This window comes from Pleurodeles waltl, chromosome 6, assembly GCF_031143425.1.
Source record: "Pleurodeles waltl isolate 20211129_DDA chromosome 6, aPleWal1.hap1.20221129, whole genome shotgun sequence".
Classification (NCBI taxonomy): domain Eukaryota; kingdom Metazoa; phylum Chordata; class Amphibia; order Caudata; family Salamandridae; genus Pleurodeles; species Pleurodeles waltl.
Genome location: NC_090445.1, coordinates 973,590,313 through 973,613,122, shown reverse-complemented (window position 1 = coordinate 973,613,122; position 22,810 = coordinate 973,590,313). Strand labels below are relative to the sequence as shown.

The following is a 22,810-nucleotide window of genomic DNA, read 5'->3' as shown; positions in this document are numbered from 1 at the left end:
GAACTATTGCACACAGCTGTACATAGAACAACAATAAGCAGTTTGGAAGATAACATAAACAGAATAGTGATCATGGTGGTGGTTGAAAAGTGATGATGCAGACATTTCCTATATTAATATATCTTGCACTATATCTGTTTACAGGGGACGTGGCTGAGAGGAAGCTGGGATCATTGCTCCTTAATTGTGCATTTATATTTTAGAGCAGATCGCTAGATGGAAGGAGAGGAACTGGAGTACAAGACAGTGGGGAGTTAGTCCCAGATCAAAACTTTGAAGAGGTTTTGGTAGGTGGGGTGTAATTAGAAGTATTTGGTTGCCAGGGAGTACATATTCCTGCAACGTTCTCGGCTAGTTAATTGGGTAGTTTGACCTGTTTATTTGTTCATGCCTTACTTCTGTTGTTTTGGTGAATCAACCTTTCCCTTGGGTTTTCATTCTCTCAGTAGGACTTTCTGAGTTTTTACAGACAACTGTTGGCACCGGGTGCAGTTACCCTCAGACTTAATTGCATGGCTACCCAAGGTGCTTACCACCCTACTAAGGCAGTGGTCGCCTTTCACATTTTACAATAATATCTGGCAAGGACTTATCGACTTATGTTTGAAATAAGTTTCTTGTTAGAGTTCACAGCCATCCTGTGTGAGTGTGGGATGTGGGGAGGATAGAAAATGAAATAAGCAGAAGTGTTTTGAAGCAAGTCGACAAAGTCCATCTTTTTCTCTTCTGAATCTCCTCTACTCCTGATTGGATGAGATGAATTAAAGGAGAACATTACTCCTCAGATATTTGTCCTAAATGTCCTCATTGCTCGTAATCTTCTTTGTTTAGGATTCCTCGCCAATTCTAGCATATGGGTCTCTGTCTAGCCAACCATAAATGAAATATGTTAGAGCTAGTCTGGCTGACCAGAGGGATTAGAGTTTTGTTCTTTGAATCTCACTTCTTGCCCCTCGCTTCCAAGTTTACTCTGTCCAGGCTCAAGTGTGATGTACCATTTAGACCCATGTCTTCCCATTGTCCCTCTGACTGGACATTATTATAGGCCTAGATGGAATGTATGAGGATGGAGAAACATGTTTGTCCCTCCCAAGAGTTTAACCCCCCACCCCCAACTTCCTGCTAATCTGCCTGCCACCAAGGGAGAGATTTTTGCATGGAATACATTCCTCCCCTAATTCCTTATTCATTATAACAATGTTTGGTTTGGGCCAGATGACCTATAAACCTTATCCCTGTCGGTCAGGCTATTCAGATTAGCAGGACAAACTTCTAATAGAAAATCTTCAAGAAAGAGGCAGGCTTTTACGGTGCCCGCCCTGCAGTACAGTCAGGTCTCCCTACAGCATTTGGCTATGCAATGGGCAGTATTCCCTACTACCAGAGTACCTCCGTTGCCATGCTGTGGGTCTGCATGCTAGCGCAGAAGATCTACAGCCTACACAGAGTGGTGGGGCTGAGGTAGGAGCCCCTTCTGTAGACCGTAGACATTGCCTTAGCTAATGCAATCACAGCTTTCTTGTCTTCATTATCTGTTCTTTTTGTAGAGGACAAAAGATGAAAATAAGCAGATAGCTTTGCAGAAAGACCCCATGGCTGTTCGGCCAGGAAACATCCTGAAACATTGAAGCACAGTAAACGCACCAAGAAGATTTCTGCACAGATTCACTTCAACGATTCATTGAATTAAAAATGGGAAATATTTGTAATGTAGACACCAATGACAATAGTAAGGACCCAATCAAGCTTCAAAAATATACTTTAGTCTCTGACAGAGGTGATTATAGAGAATTCACCGTAACAACCACCCTACTGTGCCAGGACAGGGGTGCACTCATTTTTCCATCCCATAAGCCACTCCTAAATGCCTTAATAGTCTTTCTTATTTATTTTAGGTACACATAATGCACGTTATTTGTATCTTTTGTGCCTTGGAAAAGTTAAATTCTATTTTGTACGCATGTATTGTTTCCTGAATATGTGTATCTGGACAGTTCTTATGCATCTCTAAACTCTTTTGAATTGTGTTGGTTATTTTCACGTGCCTCCCCAAAAGTTATGAAAGAAAGCTCTCTGCTCAGTCACTGTTGCCTCACGTTCTGTCACCCATTGGAGTCAGATCGTGGTGGGAGTTCTGCTGCAGAGTCACTAACTGTTGTTCCTCTGGCTGAGGTTCGAGAAAATAAATCACAGTGGTGCCTATTTTCAGGGCATATTGTGGGCAGCACTAAAACATCAGGTTTAAACCTCTTAGGAGCCTTGCCTTGGTGGTAGAAGTAGACAGGGGTGTTTTCCCCTACAGGGCTGTGGGGCTGCGCCCCTCTGAAATTCCTACACATTTATAGCAAAAATAATAAATAGATCGATTTGTACAGAGATGCGACCGTAACAATCGTAACTCTAAACAAATCAATGCATTTAAGACTGTGCTGTCTGTCTCAGGCTGCCTCGCCTTGAATCAGGAGACGGAAGCCAGGAAGTAAATCAACTTTCTACACTGTAACTCACAACGCAGGGCTGACTGCTCTAAAGCCCTCCATTTCCATTGTGGTCTATGGCAGTATCCACTACAGGCCAGTGACACTTTTAGCGTCATAAATTTGTGCTCCCGAGTCCTCATCCCTGCGTGAGGGCAGCCATCTGTCATTCACAGGCATAAATCCCACTCTTTCCCCATTTGTCACGCAGTAGGAGTGGATGCAAGCACGTGTGATTTAGGGGGTCATTACGACCCCGGCGGTCGGAGATAATGTGGCGGTAAGTACTGCCAACAGGATGGCGGTACTTACCGCCACATTATGACATTGGCGGGTTGGCTGCAGCCAGCCCGCCAATGTACCACTCCGACCACCACAGTGGTGACAGCCGCTGGGCTGGAGATATCCATCTCCAGCCCAGCGGCCGTCATTGTGCCGCCTGCGGGATTATGACCCCTCCTACTGCCATAGTTTTTGTGGCATTTGTAACGCCACGAAAACCATGGCGGTAGGCCATATCAGTAACAGAGAATTCCTTCCCTGTCACTGATAGGGGTCTCCCCCCCTTCCTCTCCAGTTACCCCTCCACCCTCTTACCTCTCCAAACAGCCCCACCCCCTATATTTACTCCCCCTTCACACACACAAACAAACACACATGCATACACACACCCATTCACACATGCTTACACGCATGCATACATCCAATCACACACACATCCGCACACACTACCATACATACATACAAACAAGCATACACATTTCACAACATACATGCACTCACACGTTTGTACATACACACACGCATTCAACACTCAACCCACACTTCCATTCACACACATACATTCACACCCGCCCAAACACACACACACAACACTCCCCACCCCCCTCCCCTGTCGGAGACCCAACTTACCTGGATCCAGGGGTCCTCCATCAGGAGACGGGGTGCTGCTATCGCCAGCAGCGCCCGCCACCAGACCACTCCCAGGCCGGAATATTGGTCACAATACGGCTGGCGGCGGTCTACTGGTGTGGCACTGCTGGTGGCAGCAGCGCCACCTTACCGCCATCCGCCAGCATGGCCACAGCTGGATTTCCGCCATTCTTGTGTCGGAAATCCGGCTGTGGTCATAATATGGCGGACGGCTGGTAGCTGAGGTGACAGTGTTTTGGCAGCCGTCGCCACGGCGGTAGGTGGTTTTTACCACCAGAGTTAAAATGAGGGCCTTAGTGTCTTTCCTTTGGTAAGTGTTATAATGCTAATCTTGTGTTATATTTATTGTGCTGAGACCCCTTGTCACGCTAACCTCCCCCACTGTGACACCCCAGGCCCCAGGTGCATATTGCCGGCTCCTTTAGATGTGGAGCTGCTGTATTTGTTCCCTCACCAAACTGATCCAAAAGAGGAGCGAGTTTGTGTTCCCTTGTGAAATTGATCCAAATATTGGACTCAACTGCAAGGGGCGAAATACATGCTTACAATAAAGGCACTTATCTGCTGTATGGCCTTAAAACTGGCCCGATCTCCATGCCCTTAGCATTATTGTCAAAAAATGGATTGATATGCAAACAATGAATGTTAAAATGTGTGTAATATGTGTCAGTCATTTTGTTCCTCTCATTTCACGTTTTACTTAATGTTGCATTCCCCCAGAGAGTTAGCTATTCCATCATGCTGTGTTTCTGTGCATTGTATTACTCTTGCATGGCGCATACTTTGACTCGTGCCACGTGTTTATGAGGGGATTTGACTGAGAGCTCTGACGCTGAGACTGAAGCCAAGTGCCTGTCAGTGTTTTGGCACCTCTGTGGAGCACACAGAACAATGGTTACATATTCTAGTAAAAACTGAAATTCAGTGTAAGTGTTTGTGAAGGGGTGCACAGAGGTCAAAATATTTAGAGGGCAAAAGGAAATAAAGAGTTTAAATGTGAATAAGAGCAGTGTATGTTTGTGGTGGTAAAATAAGAGAGATTTGAGGAAGTGCATTCAGGCGAAAGTGAAAAGAGGGTGCTGAAGAGGCAAGAGGAGGTTGAAAATGACCAGATAAATGAGATGTGAAGAGAAAATGGGCAAACATATCTAACATAAGCACACATAATTGAAGGTCCTACTCCTTCCATAGGCCTCAATAATATTTAATTCACAGTTTCACAATTTCCAAAATGAAACATTTCCAAAGGTAAATATTTATAATTAATCATTGTTATTAGTCATTTATCTTAAACAGCTAGCAACCATTGACAAATCCAACAGCACTGACAGGTTTTAGGTGTATGTCAGTTGTTGGTTTATATTTCTGGATGCAATACCAGCTCAGAGAGAAACCAAAATACATGCCGGGTGGCACACTATATGAATCACAGAAATGTATTTTGCATGTTCCCTTTTAGAGAGCCTCCACTTTTTTCATCCCACTCAAAGACCTGTCTGCACATAATTCTGTATGACTGATTGCAGCCAGCAGCTGTGGGTGATTCCTGATGTCTGGTTAGAGCATTTTTTTCCAAAGTTGATGCAGCATGCAGTACAAGACACTGGGTAAGCACACACTTTAAAGGGCCTGAAGTTGTTGTAGTGTACAATTCACACATTAAAGTCAAGGGTGCACATATTGATGCAGTAAAATATGAGACATTTTTTTATGTTTTTAATATTTCAAGACTATAAATTCCCACTGATTTATAAACATTGCTTTCTCACAAAATGTCTTTCCTTTCAAATGCACCAATTGTCAATCTATTTCCAATTTTTTCTTGGGAGGATGACCCACCCTGGACCCCATGTTTGTCCACTGAGCTTGCTTGCTTCACTCGCTAGATAAAAGTCATACCCAGACTTTTACACCCCACCACTTTCAAATGTCACCAGTCGCCACTGGAAGTAGAGTGACTGAACCAAAACTGGAAAACTATGGCATGCTTTAACGTTACACTGGGCAGGCTCAGGACCCACGGATTTTGTTATCATTGGGCCAGAGACCACTAAGAATCATAAAAACAACTTAAGCCACTCCTATCTTCACGCAAGGTTGTTGTGGCCTGCCCCGATGCTATTAGAGGGGCCACTGAACATAACAGAAAATAAGATACCATGACAGAACAGAACAAAGCATAACATAACATAACATAACATAACATGTGAAGTGAAGCCCTTTCTTTCTAACATGGAGCGTGTGTCTAAAAATACAGTGCTGCTTCTGAAACATTGGATTATCGAGGTAGCCTAATAGCAGTTCACCAATATTTAAGGGGTATCAACGACTTCAGACACAATCAGTGAGACAAAGTGGCTTCAGTGCCTTTAGCTACCCCCAAAAGCCCAAAGGGCATTAATCAATAAGGATTTATAACGTGCAGGAAATCACACATGAGAGTCTCAAAGCTGTCTGTTTCAGTCACCAGAGGTAACAGCAGAGGCGTAACATAAGTCCCTGCAGCTCCCGCAGAGCTCGGTGGGGCAATACCGCAGGGGGCCCTTCAACCTTTCAGCCCAAGGCCAATGAATATCTCTGAGATATGAGAGACTCTGCGGCCCATTATCACATTCTGCAGGGGAGCCCTATCATTTTTCTGTACACAGCTGGGTAACGACATGTCAGTCAGGCTTCTGAACCCGAGTACAACCATGCTCAGAAAGCCATGGTCGTCTACAGATCCCTGAACATTTGTGGTTACCATCCAAAACAAGTCGGCGATGCTTGATGGAACAAAAGTCTCCAGGCACCTGGCCATCCAGGGTGTGTTTGCAAAGCGGAAACCCATGCATCGTGAATCTTCATTGTTTTCAGAAAGTTGAATGAGTTTTACTTCCGCTGCTTTGAATACCTCACTTCCATGAACGAGACACTGGATAGTGGGGGGCTCTAAATAACAGCAATGAAAACACACATCTAGCTGCTTCAACCAGGTTATGTATGGTTCCATAAGTGCCTTTGGAAAGAGTACAAAAGACCTTTTCTATAAACTGCCATTTCCTCAAACATGAAGAAGCAAACTATACCTAGGTAAGCCATATTATGTAAATTTTACATTCAATTGAAGAATAAACAACAAATACCTCACTCTATGTAAAAACATGACTTATTTGGCAATAATAGCCAAATCTGGCTGTTCCTTTTCGTTTTTGGGTACAGTAGTGTCAGAACTATCCATTTTCTTGTCTGACAAGCGGCAGCATATGACTTGCCACCATTTATGCCTGACGTCACTGACGTTGTACAGAATGGGATTCAGAGCTGAATTGGCAAAGGTGAACGTCATGATCCAAAAGAAGAATGTGGAGGAGATCTGGAAGTCTTGCTTAAAGTTCCGCACTAGGATCAGAAGGACAGTGATGACTATTGGGCTCCACATCAAAAAGAAGGAGCACATCAACACAAGTAGGGTGCGGAACAATTTGTAGTCCTTCTGGGACACCAATAGTTGTTGGCTTTCCACATACGCTGTGCTCATTGTCAGATTTCTTCGTGTTTCTTTTGTCACCTGCAAGCAACGAGAAAACAAAATTATCAGAAAGATTATGTTATTACTATAGTTGGACAGAAATCTTTTTAAAAAGAGATGACGTGGTTCACACACGTATTTGCAATGCCACGATGCATGTTTTGTAAATAGATTGATGTTGATGGTTAGTAGATCATGCATCCTAACTCTTCAGCTCACCTTCAATGCTCTGAAACCCTCCTTCACTTCTTCCATGAACAGACCCGTAGCCAGGAGTAGATGTTTTGGGGGGCCTGGCCCCAAAGGAAAAGTATACCATAAACAGGCCCTTGGGTGGACAGAGATGAGGCTACCGCTACAATAGTTCCACAAAACACAATATACTGAGGTTTTAAAGACCTCAATACATTTGACAGTAGTTTAGAAAGCATTCTGCTTTGCCTCTATGTGTGATAAGTACTAAAAGAACAGTGAGAAAGGAATGGTGGGAGACTTTCAAGAAATGTGTTTGAAATGGCGTTTTGAAAGCATGTCTAGACAATCCAATTAAAAACTGAATAGAATATATTCATATTCTACAAGTATACATGGGGTTGTGTATTTTCCATCAAGGCACCTTGGGGGAAACACGTGGCAAATGCTGCATTTGCAGGCACGTTTTAATAACAATCATTGATAATAACTGAATACGTTTTAAAGGTAATTCTCACTGTGGCACACGTGAGAGTGCACAGACATGATGCATATAACAATGTGACCCCACTGTCAATCAGCCCTCTGCTAACTGTGTCTCGCTCCTGCAGGAGAGACCTGAATGAAACAGTGAGCAGAACAGAAAGACTAGGTAAGCATAGGTTGCTGAGGGAACATGAACACAGCTCAGCGAGCATGTTTCAATGTGCCCACTTCCACTAGTCAATTGGAACTAGAACTTGCCAGGAAGCTGCTCATCCATCATTGGACCAGTGCTTCTTTTTTGTGGATGACTCGAGATGGTGGGCACCCATACTATTTTTTAGGCTCCAAACTTAGTTTTCACCATCATATTTTGACCCATACTAAAAAACAAGAAAAGATACCAGAGATGGAAGAAATGCATAGGGAGACCGTGATAAAAGGGTGCAACATGGATGAAAAATAACCTTTAAAGGTAAAACAAATGAGGCAGTAAAAGTACAGGGGTAGAAGATAGAGTAATGAAGTGAAATCAAAATTCGGCAGCCTTAGTATTCGGCCGGAGGGTATTCAAAAAATGCTAAGACTGCCTCTTAAGAAGCACTTCCATCCCCTCCACTAATATCTTTAAAGGTGAAATACCGTTTGATTCTAAACTGCTCGCAGGGAGTGGCAGTGATATAACTGAGGCAGACCCTCACTTTGGTGTATTCTCTTTCTTTCTCTGACTGCCTGCAAAGGGCTTCTCCATTGAATGGGCAGGTGGCAGACAGTGCACTTTAAATGATGATGAAGGCTTAAACAATAAAAAAAGGAAGAACATGTCTTCTCCTTCACATGCAGCAGGCCTAGCCTGATTGAAGCACCTCTTTCTTTACTGTGACATCAGAAATCATATGACATCCTTGCAGCACTGTAAACTGTAAATCTACATTCTGGGAATGCACATTGGCTGAGACAGACTTCTGGCTAATTTTGTCAGAGCTGAGGAGTTATTTTGTCTGAACGATGAGAAGCTGAGTTTTGTCTCAAGAATAAAACTTAGGAAGTATTGCTGATGAACAGCAAGTGCCAAGGTTATGCCCTCTTGGTGCTAAGGTGTCCTCTGCATGGTAGGAGACGTGCACACCTGTCCAGAGTGCACAACTGTACTATTGCCTGGATCCCTAATTCTCATTTTTGTTGCCATAGGCAAACACAGATCATGCAGGTGCGCCATGACATAGGCCTGTCTAACGGATTGCTGTCTTGTTGTACCTGGAGGGGCGCCTTAAGCTCTAACCTCATAGTGGTGGAAGGCTACTGCCTTCACCAAGAGTTAAGTAACACAAGAGTAGTGGTGGCAGAATACAATGAAGCGATCAGTAGTAATGAACAGGACGTTGTTACCCTGTGTCAATGGAGTGATGCCTACAGGCTCACTTACCTTTTTAAAAGTTCCACAGCTGTGTGTTTAACCCTTGGCCTATATCAGGTAGGTGCGGAGTGCTGCATTGCGCAGGCGTAGTGACTCTGCAATGCTAGCATGTGTTCCTGGGAAGGGTACAATACAAGGATGGAGCAGTACTGTGCCGTACATGTGTGGTTAGTACATGTACTGGGTGTATGTATGTCTAAGAGGAATACATTACATCAGAGATGTAGTGCTGTGCAGTGCATGCCCAGGACAGCATGTGCTGGGTGCATGTGTGTTTGCGTTAAGTACAATACACGAACAATGAGAAATTGTGCAGCAAGCACATAGTGAGTGTGTGTATGTGTGCTGGCAGTGCATGTATTTAGAAATAACACGCTGTGGTTAATGATAGAAAAGCATGAACAGTTGAACAGTGCAGGTAGACTGAGTGTGTGTACTGAATACATGTGTATCTGTGACGGTACAATGCATAGATGTATTAGTGTTGAACAGAAGGTGTGCTATGAATGTAGATTGAGTGAGAATGCCTGCAGTGGTACATTGCATGGAGAACCCTGTGATCCATTTTCGGATGTCCAGGCGTGCATGGTAAAGACATGAGGAGGAGAGGAATCCCCCCAGACAGGTTTGTGTGTTTCTGCGTTGCTGTGGGCTATGTGGGGACACACTGGAGGTAAAAGGCTGCACTTTGATTCAGTGATAGATCACAAGGAAGGGGCCTGGACACATATCAGAAAGGGAGATAGGGCTCATAAGAGAATCCTGAATAGTAGGGCTGGGGTCTAGGATTAACCTTTTGATGCACATATCATTGTGGCTCACCTCCAGGTGTGAGCTCTGGTCACTCTCATGAATTGTGTTGTGGGCAATCAGCTTCAGAGTTATGTCTGCTGTGGAAGACCTCTTTCATGAAGGAAGAGGAGAAGGAGAAGTGCCCACTTTGTAATCTTCCAACCAACCAGATGGGCTTTGTGAGAAGGGTAAGCTCTGCAGGACTTCTGCCTGTGATAAGGACTGGGGGCAAAGGCCTGCTAGTCTCCCTGCTGGGTGAGGAGCCATCACCTAAGGAAATAAAGATCACCTGCCCTGGAGCCTGGAGCACCATCACCTGCTTGCCAAGACAACTGTGCCCTGTGAGGAAGATGAGAGCGTTAGTGGGAGCCAGTTCCAGTGGGGAGCATTACCATGAGTTCTCCCTGTGCGAGGTGACCCCCTTGTGCCAGGAGAGGGCTGCATTAAACTGTGCCAAGTCTCGAAAGCTGTGTGAAACACATGAACCGTCCTGGCCTGGTTTACATCCTTGATACAGGGCCAGACCAAAATCTGTGATGCTGGGCTACTATAGATCTTCACCTAAGCCTGCAATGTTTGGTGCTCACCAGGGCTCCATGCTAAGCCAACACTCCTTAACTTGTATATGGCTCCTTTGGCTAATCTCATAGACTCCCTTGGACTTTTTTTCATACATACTTAGGCTAATCAGACATAGTTTATACTTAAGCTACAAGAAAACCCAGAAGAAACAGCTCTTAATTTTAAGAACTATAGTCTTGACATTGCCAAATAGATGAGCATGAACTACCTTGTATTAAATTGCAACAAGACTAAATCAGTGAACTTTGGTACTAAAAAGAGCTGGCCCCAAAACAGTCTCTCCCCATGTAATTTGGGGGTGATTGTCGTCTCAGAATCAACTTTTCGAACACTGTTACCAACTATGTTCCACAGGTTTTTGCCTTTCAGGAGTCATAAAAAATCCTTCCTTTAGTTCTGACACTAGCAAGGAAGGATCTTATCCAGGCCTTTAATTTTCACAAGGATGGATTATTGTATACTGTTGGATTACCAAAACACGTTACATAAAGTCCAGATCTTACAAAACACAGCAGCCTTTTTAGTCCTGGGCCTCAAGAAATCTCCTCCCCCTTATCCTGCAAGCTAAAACACACTTCACTGGCCCCTGGTTCAGAAAAGGTGTATGTTCAAGGCCTTATGTTTATCCCACAAATCTATGTGCAATGTAGAACAAAGCTCATACTTATGCCTTCTATTTTCACCTGGTTCCGGCCATCTCACCCTGTTAGATCTCAAAATGCCTTCTTGGTTATGACACCCATTTTCTGGAAATCTAGAATAGGGGCCCACTCTCTCGCACTCAGAACATCTAAAGCAGAGAATAGTTACCATGCAACAATATGCACCCAACTATCTAACTTTTTTTCAAACACCAATTAAAAAGTTTTTACTTAATCAGCCAACCTGCTGAATCTAGTTGGTTGGCAAAACATATATTTTACCACATATGTGGGTTAGTTTGCTAGTGTCAGGACACTTCACTCTGGAGGTAACTGTTCTTTATAAAATATGTAATCAAAATATCAATCAATCATGTAACTGTAACTATCCCAAAATCAGTGTCTCACAATATCTGGACTGTATGACAGTAGGAGCAATGTTCTTTCCTATGTACATGCTAGTATTCCAGTATCAATCGTAATAACCCTGTGTTAGCACAGTGTCGCTATCAGTGCACATGTCAGTGCTCCCAGTGTCAGTATCCCTATATCAGTGCCCCCCAACAGTACTACTGTGCAATTGTTTCTTTCCAAGTGAATGTCTTGGCTGATAGTTTCCATGTCAGTTCAGGTGCTCTAGTGCCAGCAGCCCGCTGTCAGTGCCTTCATGCTGGTGCACGGTGTCATGTCAGTATTGATGTGTTGTGGCATCCCACCTCATTGTCCCAATGCTGGTGTCCTGGTGTCAGTGACTCTGCATTAATATTTGTGGACTTCTCAGTGTTTCTGGGTATGTGTCGCAATGTCAGTGTTCGCACATATGAGCCAGTGTCAAGGTCAGTGCCTTTATTTCTCTGTCTAACCAGTACCAGTGCCCAAGGATCAGTGTACCAGTATCAATGTGCCCATACCAGTTCTTTCGGTCATGTCACTGTGGCAGCAACCCCTTGCAGTGCTGCAGTGCCATTTCAGTATCAATGACTGTGTCCCTATGTTACTGTCTCCATGTCAGTGTCCAAGTGTCAGTGAGCCTTATTAGCAACCACAGATTAGTACTTCAATATTGTGTCCCTCCAGTGAGTGTTCTGTCATTGTGCCTAAGCATCAGTATTTTAGTGTAAGTATACTAACATCCCCTTTTCAATCTCACAGTGTCGCTTCTCTGCCCCTACCATTGTCCCTGTGTTGATGTTTGTGCCCCTGTCTGTATTCCAGTGTTGCATCCTGTGCCTGTTTTCCAATGACTGTATCCTTGTGTCAGTGTTGTTTGCAATATGAGTGATGGTGCCCCTATGGCGGTGGTTCCCAGTGTCAATGTTGATGCCACATGTCAGTGTCTTTATTTCAAGTTTGTGACCTGTGTCATTGTTCCACTTTCACTGTTCTAGGTCAAAATTCCCATGTTGGGGTCTCTGTGGCAGTTGTCTAGTATCTCTGTCCCAGTGCCAATAACCCAATGTCATTGTCTCCATGTTAGTGTCTTTGTGTCAGTACTCCCTGCTTGTATATACATGTCAGTTCACTAATGTCTTGTCCTGCCAGCCAGTACCCCCGTGTTGTGAACTGGGATTGTGTCCAAGTGTGCACATAATTGTACCTTAGAGTCCCTGCGTCTGTGTCACGGTGAAACTCCCCCATGCCACTGACCCAGCATTAGTGACTGTGTCCCATGTCAGCACTCCAGTATCACTGCTCCTATTGCAGTATTGGTGCTTCTGTTTTGGTGTCTCCTGTGCAAATACCTTAGTGTTAATATTAATTTGCCTTTGGCATTATCATAAAGACTGAACCCATTTGTGTTAGTGTCCCCATTAGTATCCTTGTACCAGTCTACTTTTGTCACCATGTCAGTGTCTCTATGTCAATATTGCAACTCTTGTGGCAGTGAGCAAGTGACAGTGTTAGTGTGCACTTTTTAGGGGCAGTGTGTCATTGTTGGTACCCCCAAGTCAGTTTTCTGGTGTTCGTGTGTGCCTCCCCTACAAGCCCCAAATCAGACATTTTGAATTAAACATATTTTTAACGCTAACTACCCAAAATAAACAGGTAATATAAAAAATACACAAGGGGTTATGTCTGTGATATGGGGCCAGATGTACAGAGTTTTTTTGTGTTCGCAAATGGGCTGGTTCATCTCCTGCATGCAGTGTAGTTTGGATCCAGTGTCAAGTACTTAAACCCCAATCAGAAGAGTATTTGTCCAGTGTTTAGATGACGCATCTAGCATTTTGTGTTTCATTCTGGCCATCAGACCACCTTTTTGTTTTTGCAGTACTCATCTGGGGTGTTGAGCACAAATGGAGTTTTGTCAATTCCCAGAGGTCACCTATCTTGTGTTTTGTCTGAGGATCACCTGAAGTCCTGTTTCAAGGGCCTGCAATTGTGCCTGCAGGGACGAATGGACGGTTAGTGAACAGAAATGATTGGGAACGGTTTGTGTACAGTGAATTAATGTTAAATGAATGTTAAATGGGTGGATGTTTAATGGTGGATAGTGTTGAGGTGGATTGTGCACAGCCACCTGAAATAGATCATGGGCCATTAGTGAAATAGAATTGCCTCTCAGAGTGAACAGATATTGTTGATTTGGTTGGATAGTCTCTTTTTTATTACCTCTGTCCAGGTGTCCTGACATACTGTATTAAATGAAATACTTGTTTTGGTTTTGCGAGGTCAGATGAGCACAATCATGAAGTGTGACATGTTGCTCATAATCACCCTCTATTGGACCTGAACTCATGAACAGCATGGTCATATAACCTTCTACTACAGCCCTGCCAAGTTTACCAGCTTTATGTGTGGCTAGCTGCTCCATTTTTCGCTTTTTTTCCTTGCATTCTGTTACTTCTAGTCTTGCTTATCCCATTATAAAGCGAGGAATACATGTCCCAAAATGTCCTGGTTTTTGCTTTTGAAAACCTAGTCACTCTACAAATATCATAAATAAATGTGGTGTTTAACTGGCAGGCAAACTCCCAATAGTGAATCAACTTCTCTGTCACCTACTGCATAGAGTTTATGTTGACTTGTAAAGCTCTACACACCACATAATAGCTTCTGAACACATTGAAGATGATGCTAGTGTAACAAACTGCAGATTAAGCCATTGTGGGATTGGATTTAGTTAACCAACTGGGTGACACAACCTACCACTGCTGGCTACAATGTTGAGGTAGAAGGAGACAAAGTCAGAATGACACCTACAAGAACACCTATAAATCTTTCAGATGCTACCATCAGCAAATCAGAGCCACCAAATGCTCTGTCCTAACCAACCACATCGAAAGCAGCAGCAAAAGAACCAAGCAAATCTTTGACATAATGAGTGCAGCAAGCTCTGCCAGTTTAACCCCGTCACACCCCCTCTCAGGAACAGTGGACCTGGCTGTCCCTATTCTTCAGCAACACGATTACTAGCATCTACGAAAACTTCCAGCCCCTACTGGACCTTTCAACACTTGCAGCCCTCCTCCCATCTCTACCAACACCAAGGGGACCACCCGCACTACTCAAGAAATGGTAATGATCATGCTGTCCATAGTCTCTGGCGCACCCTCAAATCCTGCCCTCACCACTTCTTCATTGAAGGACTGGACCCTATCAGCGCAGCCCTCATTCCAACCCTGAAGAACTCAATCATCACAGCAATATATCTGGACACCTGGAAACACTCCGTAGTACTCCCCCTAATCAAGAAACCCTTAGTAGACCTGAAGATGCTAGCTAACAATCGGCCTACCTCCCTGCTAACTTACCCAGCAAATTTATGTAAAAGATAATAAAGAAACGCTTGTCCACCCAGATCAATGACACCACTCAGTCAGATTCAGGCACCGCCACAGTACAGAGACCATCTTCATCACCGCCATGGATGACATCTGGATGATCATGAACAGAGGTGACAAAACGGTCCTCAGCCTAAGGGGTCTTTGTGCAGCCTTTGACACTGTCTCTCACCCTATCCTTAACCAACGACTGCACAAAGTCAGCATCCAAGGTCCGCACTGCACTGGATTTGCTCCTTCCTGACAGGCCGCACCCAGTCAGTCAGCCTGGCCCCTTTCACCTGAAGGACCATCAACCTTATTTGCGGAGTTCTGCAATCATTTTCACTCAGACCCACTCAGTTCAATACCAACATGACCCCACTTGCCAGCATCATCTGCACCCAAGGAATTAACATCATATCCTACCTGCGTACACCCAGCTCATCCTCTCCCTCTCTGATAGGACACTGAAATCACAGGGGGATGAAAAACAACTGGCCTAAGCTCAACACAGACAAGACAACTCACTATGACCAGCCAAGTGAACACAGAGTCCATCTCCTGTTTCCACCCAATCAAGATGCTCAACAAGGTCTTCAAATGACTCACCAGAAACACTTGCAGAACCACCGCCCAAGCCATCATCACCAGTAAGCTGGCCTACGGCAATGCACCCTATGCTGGAATCAACGCTCAACTGACCAGAAGACCCCAGACCATCCGAAACTCTGCAACCTGGTGCACCCTCCACCTCCTCCTTCGCGATCACATCACTGTGCATCTCAAAGAGCTCCACAGGCTCCCGATCCACAAAAAGTGCTTTTCAAACTCCTCATGTCCACAAACAAAGCCTTACACGACATTGACCCCATGTACCTCAACAGCCACATAAACTTCCACACACATACCAGACACCTCACCTCAGCCGGGCTTCTACTTGCACAAACTTCCTGCCGACACAGAACCAGATCTGGTGGTCACACCTTCTACTTCGCTCCCAAAGTCTGGAAAGACCTGCACTGGCACATCAGAGCCTCCTCATGCCGCAAGAAACCAACGACGTGGCTCTTCACCTAGCCACGACACTGACTCGGTGCAGACAGCTCCTGCATCAGTGCCAGGATACCAAGTTGTATATATAAATACATATTACATGACATAACATAGAGTAGAGGGCAGTGAGCCACTGTAAATTCAAACCAGATGCATGGTCTACCTCGGCTCAATGTCTTCTTGGCCCCTTCGGCTCAAAACAAAACCATCTTTAATGTGGCTTCTGCCTAACATCCACAATGTAGGCACATTCACAAAGAATTAAAGTCAATACAGTAACTTTTCATGTAAAACATGAGAAAAAGATTCCCAGCCAGTGGCCAAATTGTGAAACTATAAAATATGGGATGAATCCCGGCTTCCGCACCTAACCAAATTGTGTGATCCTGTGCACATTTTATTTCACCATTCTGTTGTTTTCTTCATTATCACACAGGAGAACAACTTCAAATATGTGAGTTTAGGAATTGTGTTACACAACAGTAAAAATTTCGGGTGCTTTGATTTATTAAGACTTAGGGGGTCATTCCAACTTTGGCGGGCGGCGGAGGCCGCCCGCCAAAGTTCCCCCGTCGAAAGACCGCTGGGGTCATTTCGACTTTCCCGCTGGGCCGGCGGGCGACCGCCAAAAGGGCGCCCGCCGGCCCAGCGGGAAAGACCCTGCAACAAGGAAGCCGGCTCCAAATGGAGCCGGCGGAGTTGCAGGGGTGCGACGGGTGCAGTGGCACCCGTCGCGATTTTCACTGTCTGCAAAGCAGACAGTGAAAATCTGTATGGGGCCCTGTTAGGGGGCCCCTGCACTGCCCATGCCAGTGGCATGGGCAGTGCAGGGGCCCCCAGGGGCCCCACGACACCCGTTCCCGCCATCCTGTTTCTGGTGGTGAAAACCGCCAGAAACAGGCTGGCGGGAAGGGGGTCGGAATCCCCATGGCGGCGCTGGCCAGGGGAAAACCGGCGGAAAACCGCTGGTTCCCCTTTTCTGACCGCGGCTTTACCGTCGCGGTCAGAATAGCCCTGGAAGCACCGCCAGCCTGTTGGCGGTGCTTCCGCTGCCCTCCGCCCTGGCGGTCAGAGACCACCAGGGTTGGAATGAGGGCCTTAATGTGAAAGGCTACATTACATATAGCGTAGACATGACAATTGACTTGCCTCTCAGTTGTCATTAATAGCGCTGTTGATTACGTGGGGCAGAGATGGGCAGAGACACTTCTACATTTAAGTTTAGAAACTCAGTTTAAATGAAACGCCTCTCTAAGCAGTGGTATAATCTCATAATTTAAAGAAAAACTCTCCCACTTTGAGAACTTTTAATAAACGTTTTTAAATCTGAGCAGATTGATTTTTTACATGATACTTTCTGCATGATTTACATGCCAAGTATTGGTAGGGACTTTTCAAAGCGTAGTGAGAGACTTTGCTGGCCTCTGGCTAGGAGCGCCTTGTCAATTTGTTGTCCTGCCCACCTTTTATGAGAAAGGGTCGTGTTTTTTTGTTTTTGTGGACAGGACTTATTTGCGTAGAAGGAGGTGACGACCAGCTGTCCGGAGGGCCGCCAACTCCTTGACAGGCTCGCTGCTCTTTCCAGTCTGGGTACACCGGGTCAGTCTGCAGGTCGTATGGGTGACAGTGGGTGCTGTAGCACAGAGGGCACGAGCTACAGGGGGAGGAAGCCCTGACAGCCTGGCGTATACGGGTGCATTGAAAACAGCAGCAGCACCACTGTGGGGCCCCATGCTGCCTTTCGCTGTGACGCCATCTGCAGGGCGGGAAAAGAGCAGCAGCTGCTCCTTGGGCCACGCAATGCACGTGGAGCTCTGTGCAAATTGAAGATTTCCTCCCTGGAGGCAGAACAGGGTCGAGTGAGGGAGGGCACACCCCACAGCCCCTCCTCTACCTCGCTTCTCAGTTAATTTCGCATTTTCACTGCAAAGGGAACTAAATGTCTCTCCCGCACCCTGAAGCCAGCCTCCTCCACTTTCCAGTTAGAGAGCTCCCACTCAGCCATAGCCCCAGTCAAGCTACAAGGAGCGACGTTCTGAGATGAACTAGCTTTATTAAATCTGAGAATGCGCCAAAATGTATGGATGAAAGCATGGGAACGCCCATGATCCACAAATGGAACGCCTTCTCAATGCAAAGGAGAAAGCGCTGCACTGCACAAAGTGGCTTTGCATGGTTTAGTAAACACCAAAAATGATTTTCCTTTGGGGCAGCACCACAAAAGTGATGCAACCCTAATGCAAAATCATAGTAAATCTGCCCCATAGAGTATATGACAATAAGCACCACATGGGCATTGTTAGAGCAATCCTACACTGCCCTACCCTTCTGTGTCTCACAATCATGCCCACAATGTGGCTGGGCACATATCACGTCACAACTGGCTTTGTTAAGCATTCTGGCGCGTGCACACAGTGCCGGTCTGCAAAGAGCAGTGCGCTACAGCGCATTCATATCTGCTCAGGGTTCCTTGTTCCACTTCAAGCTTTGTGTCTGTTCAACATATTCATATAAACACACATATAAACACCTGGGGTTCAATTACAAGTGGCCAGGTGTAGGTGTGCGGATACGGTGTGCATAAAAATATTGTTGCTGTCCGCTACTTTGCACCGACCTCTGACTATTGTTAGTTAATCTCCACACAATGGAGAATAACCATATGGACCCATTTTTTCCGGTAAGATGCTACCTGGAATTCCCAATTCAATGTGGATTAATACTCAGATTGCCTCCTATTCAAAGGTGGCAGCGGTCCAGGCAGGCTTTGGGCTGGTACAGTCGGGACAAATGTTCCATGCTGCTGAAGCAGGTGTCTTAATTAGAAATTATTAATGAGTGTTTATGTATTTTGAATAATGAGTAATGTAGAAAATGAATAAACATAGAGAAAAATAATGCACACATTTGAAAATGTGACCTCGGAGGATGTCAACCAGTGTTCACAAAATGTACTAATTGATGATTAATACTTATGAAATATTGAAAATGTATTAGATTAATCGAATGGTATGTCAGATTCGGGTTATAAAGTTTGTTCTAGCTATTAATTGTAGGCCTCAACTTAGCGAGTGTCTTGGCCTAGTTGCCATGCCTCATGCAGAAGCTGTAATTCTTAGCGGTTGATAGAAAATGCAGACAGAGTAAACTAACTGTGAAATGTCCATTGTTTTATTAAAAATGCTTAGCAGAAGCTTTCCATGAGAACCAACTAACAGGAGACAATGGGGGTCATTCCCACCCTGGCGGTCCATGACCGCCAGGGCCGGGGACCACGGAAGCACCGCCAACAGGCTGGCGGTGCTTCCTGGGCTATTCTGACCGCGGTGGTAAAGCCGCGGTCAGAAAAGGGGAACCGGCGGTTTCCCGCCGGTTTTCGCCTGGCCCAGGTAATCCTCCATGGCGGCGCTGCTTGCAGCGCCACCATGGGGATTCCGACCCCCTTCCCGCCACCCTGTTTCTGGCGGTTTACACCGCCAGGAACAGGATGGCGGGAACGGGTGTTGTGGGGCCCCCTAACAGGGCCCCACAAAGATTTTCACTGTCTGCTATGCAGACAGTGAAAATCGCGACGGGTGCCACTGCACACGTCGCACCCCTACAACTCCGCCGGCTCCATTCGGAGCCGGCTTCATTGTTGCAGGGGGTTTCCCGCTGGGCCGGCGGGCGGCCTTTTGGCGGTCGCCCGCCGGCCCAGCGGGAAAGCCAGAATGGCCGCCGCGGTCTTTTGACCGCGGTGCGGTCATTCGGCAGTTCCCACCAGGCGGGCAGCTCCCGCCGCCCGCCAGGGTCAGAATGACCCTCAATGTCTTTAAAATTGTAACAAGCGATGTGTTATGTGTGTGGGATGTACTTTCCCGGGACGCAAACAATGAAGACACTGATTGGAGTCGAAGATGCAACAATTTGTTACCCGACCACCCGGATGATGAGGACATTGTAAAGTGGACCAATCAACTTCATGTGAAGAGCGAAATATTAGAATTCATAGATTTGCTATAGAAATAATACTGGGTAGTGTATAAACGTACGATTGACTGACCAATGGGGAGCTAGGGGATAGTTTAGGTAACTTTGATATAACAACGCGACTGAGGAAAAAGACCTCAGACCATTATTGAGATTAGACTTTAGCAGATTTTGAGAGGAGAGACTTTAGTGAGACTCGAGATTCTGTCATTGGGCTCACACTCTCTGACTGAGAGCCTGATGCTTTGTTGATCGACTGATGACCTGAGGACGAAAACTGATTCTGCTTGCTGACCAATACTGTGGATAGGTAGATATGACAATGTGACTGTAAATTCATTTATCTAGGTACCAACTGCTCTGTCTTAATAGTTTTCCTTAGTTAGATGTTTTTCCTAAATTTGTGTACTAAATAGTTTTGCATGAAGCCCCACATGCTGATGCTAATCTGGGTTAGTTGAGGCTATTCACATGACAACTGACAAACTGCAGGGACAAATGTTTGACGAGCTATCTTGCTGAATTCTATTTATCATATATCACTATTGCAGTTGACTTTACTATTGACTTGCACCGTTGCCTTAGAATGCGTTGTGATCCAAGCTTTGATTAGATTGCTTTTCTTCCGTTGTTTTGGTCAACCAGTATTGTTTGTATATGTGTTTCATTTGATCTTGAGATTAATCTACATGACTTTAGCATTGTTAATATAAGGGAAATATACTTACTGAACTTTACTGAAAGTGTGGTTATTCATGGCTGAAAAGTCATGGTGCGTGACGATTACTGACTCCATTGATTATTGATTTGACTGATGATTGTTCATTATTATGTATTGATTATTGTTTCTGTTCTGGAGCTATGGTAAAAACATCCTAAACGAGTCAAAAGGTTCATCGACATATACGCATCCCCTTGTAAGTTTACTTATTAAGGACTGAAGCGCTAACAATGCTGCCCCATGCTTTAGCAGGGGGTCAGGTGGGTGCAAGGGGCATGGCTGGTTTCTGTTTGCAGCCCAGTTCACAGGCGATTTTGCCAACAGGATTCCAACCAATAGCATTGGGCCCGGTGCTCCAGCAACTGGGAACCGCAGGTAGAGAGCAGTGGGCCATTTGTAATATATGGAGCAATAACTTACCCGAGGGTTCTACTCTACTTTAGCTGTGAATGGACCCATCCAGTAAGCCTGGATTCGGAATTGGCAGGATGGAAAACTCGTAAATGTGGAGCAAATGCACAATAATGATCATATCCTCACGCTATTCTAAAAGTAATCATGAAACACAACAGTCTGATTTTTCCAGGCTTTCTTACATTCACATATAGGGACTTATAAAGGGATTTAATATGCAGCATAGGGAAAGGCAACGCAATAACTGTGATTAGCACATTTAATTCTCAAGTTGTTTTGTTCCTCCAAAACAAAAGTAGTTTTCCTCATAGAGGGGCATCTTCCATGTTAATTTTGGGATGTTCGATCCTCATTCAGCACATTAGAAAAAGATTTACCCCTGTACTCGAGAGGAGTACATTTCCTAGTATTTCCAGTGAAAACTAGGTATAAAACTACCTACTATAAGTATAAAAAGTTAGAAAAAAATACTACTATGGGTATGTAAATATCCACAAACTCACATGGTTGGTTGTGTGTGTTCAGCTGTTTGCATCTGCCTCTCAGGAAAGCCCCCCATCCCGCCCAACCGTAGATTTCTAAATGAAGAAGGAGGGGTTGAACTTCTCTGTTTAAGGGGCCAGTTTGCTTAGAATTACGCCGGCCCTCGTTTGTTTGATTTGGATTGAGAATTTCCCTTGAATTTTCTTTTGTCGCTCGGAGAATACTTTGTGAATTTGGTCACAGAGTTTAAGGTAAATTGTGTATAGAATGTTTGGAAGAAATGTGCCTATCTCCTAACTACATTTTGAGGATTATGTAAAATAATATTGCCGGAAAATATTTGGGTAAAAGCTCCCTTCTATTTTTGGACCCTTTGCTTGGTTTAATCGGTTATGTTAGTCCTCGTCGGGTAATTTGGGTCAGAGGTCCTGATGCATTGAAGACTGTGAGGCAGCAATACAAAGAAGCATTTCCTGTGGATTCACAAAATATTTCAATGTTTTGGATTTTGTGTTGCTGCTTCTATAATTTATGATGCCACATAAGTATTTTTTTATATATTACAGATGTTCAGGGACTTTTGTAGGGCTCTTTCTCGTGTTTTATTCTTTTGTCTTTTGAGCTTTTAATTGTTGTTGTTTTGTCCCGAATTCCCATCAAAGCAGTTTATTAACACTTATACAATAAAATGTTAATGATCAATCCACTAAAGAGAGCCTTTTGCGTAAAGATCCACCAATTGAGAGACACGTATTGCAGTGTACAAATGTGTGGGACAGGGCGACACTTAGTGGTGAGACAGTATAACTTCAGTAAAGAGATTTACTTCATTTGTCTCACTGATATTTAGAGACATCTGTTATTCCATTTATTGACAGGTAAATGGTAACTAACTCATTTGCCCAGTAGATTCATTCAGAGATATCAGACTGGCAGCCTCATTAAGAACGCCTTAGTAAAGTGATTTACCAGCAAGATGTGTGGACATCACATTACCATTAGATTGAAATGCCTCCATCTCAAGTACAGACCTGTATATGCGGTCACTAGCCCTAGACCGCAGGGTGAAATGAAAGGGACGTAATTAGGATGACCCGAATTTTAAAGCCAAAAAGCGGGACATCTCACAAAAATAGAAGGAAGCCTACAATTTTACTTCAACCCTGCGCTCAAAATGACAGCACCCATCAGCGCAGACTTACTAAAGAGGCGCTAGGGACATAAAATGCAATTTTTAAAGCCAGTAATATGCCTGTCAATTAAATTGCTTTCGTATGACAGCTGGTCACTATCTCTGCTTTGAAAAACACAGAAATTCACCTCCTATCATTTTCTGTCGACCCTCTCTAAAATCCGGGGCATGAGCTAAATTTCC

The 22,810-nt window shown here is 44.7% G+C and overlaps 1 protein-coding gene across 1 annotated transcript in view; it reads right to left on the bottom strand.

The window, feature by feature from the left end:
• Positions 1-3,433: 3,433 nt before the first annotated feature.
• FFAR4 (free fatty acid receptor 4) overlaps positions 3,434-22,810 on the bottom strand; it is a 92,640-nt gene continuing 73,263 nt past the window's right edge. Inside the window, exon 3 of the mRNA XM_069239834.1 lies at positions 3,434-6,960. Within this exon, the coding sequence (XP_069095935.1) occupies positions 6,559-6,960 (402 nt within the window). The 3' untranslated portion in view covers positions 3,434-6,558. The remainder of the gene's footprint in view (positions 6,961-22,810) is intronic.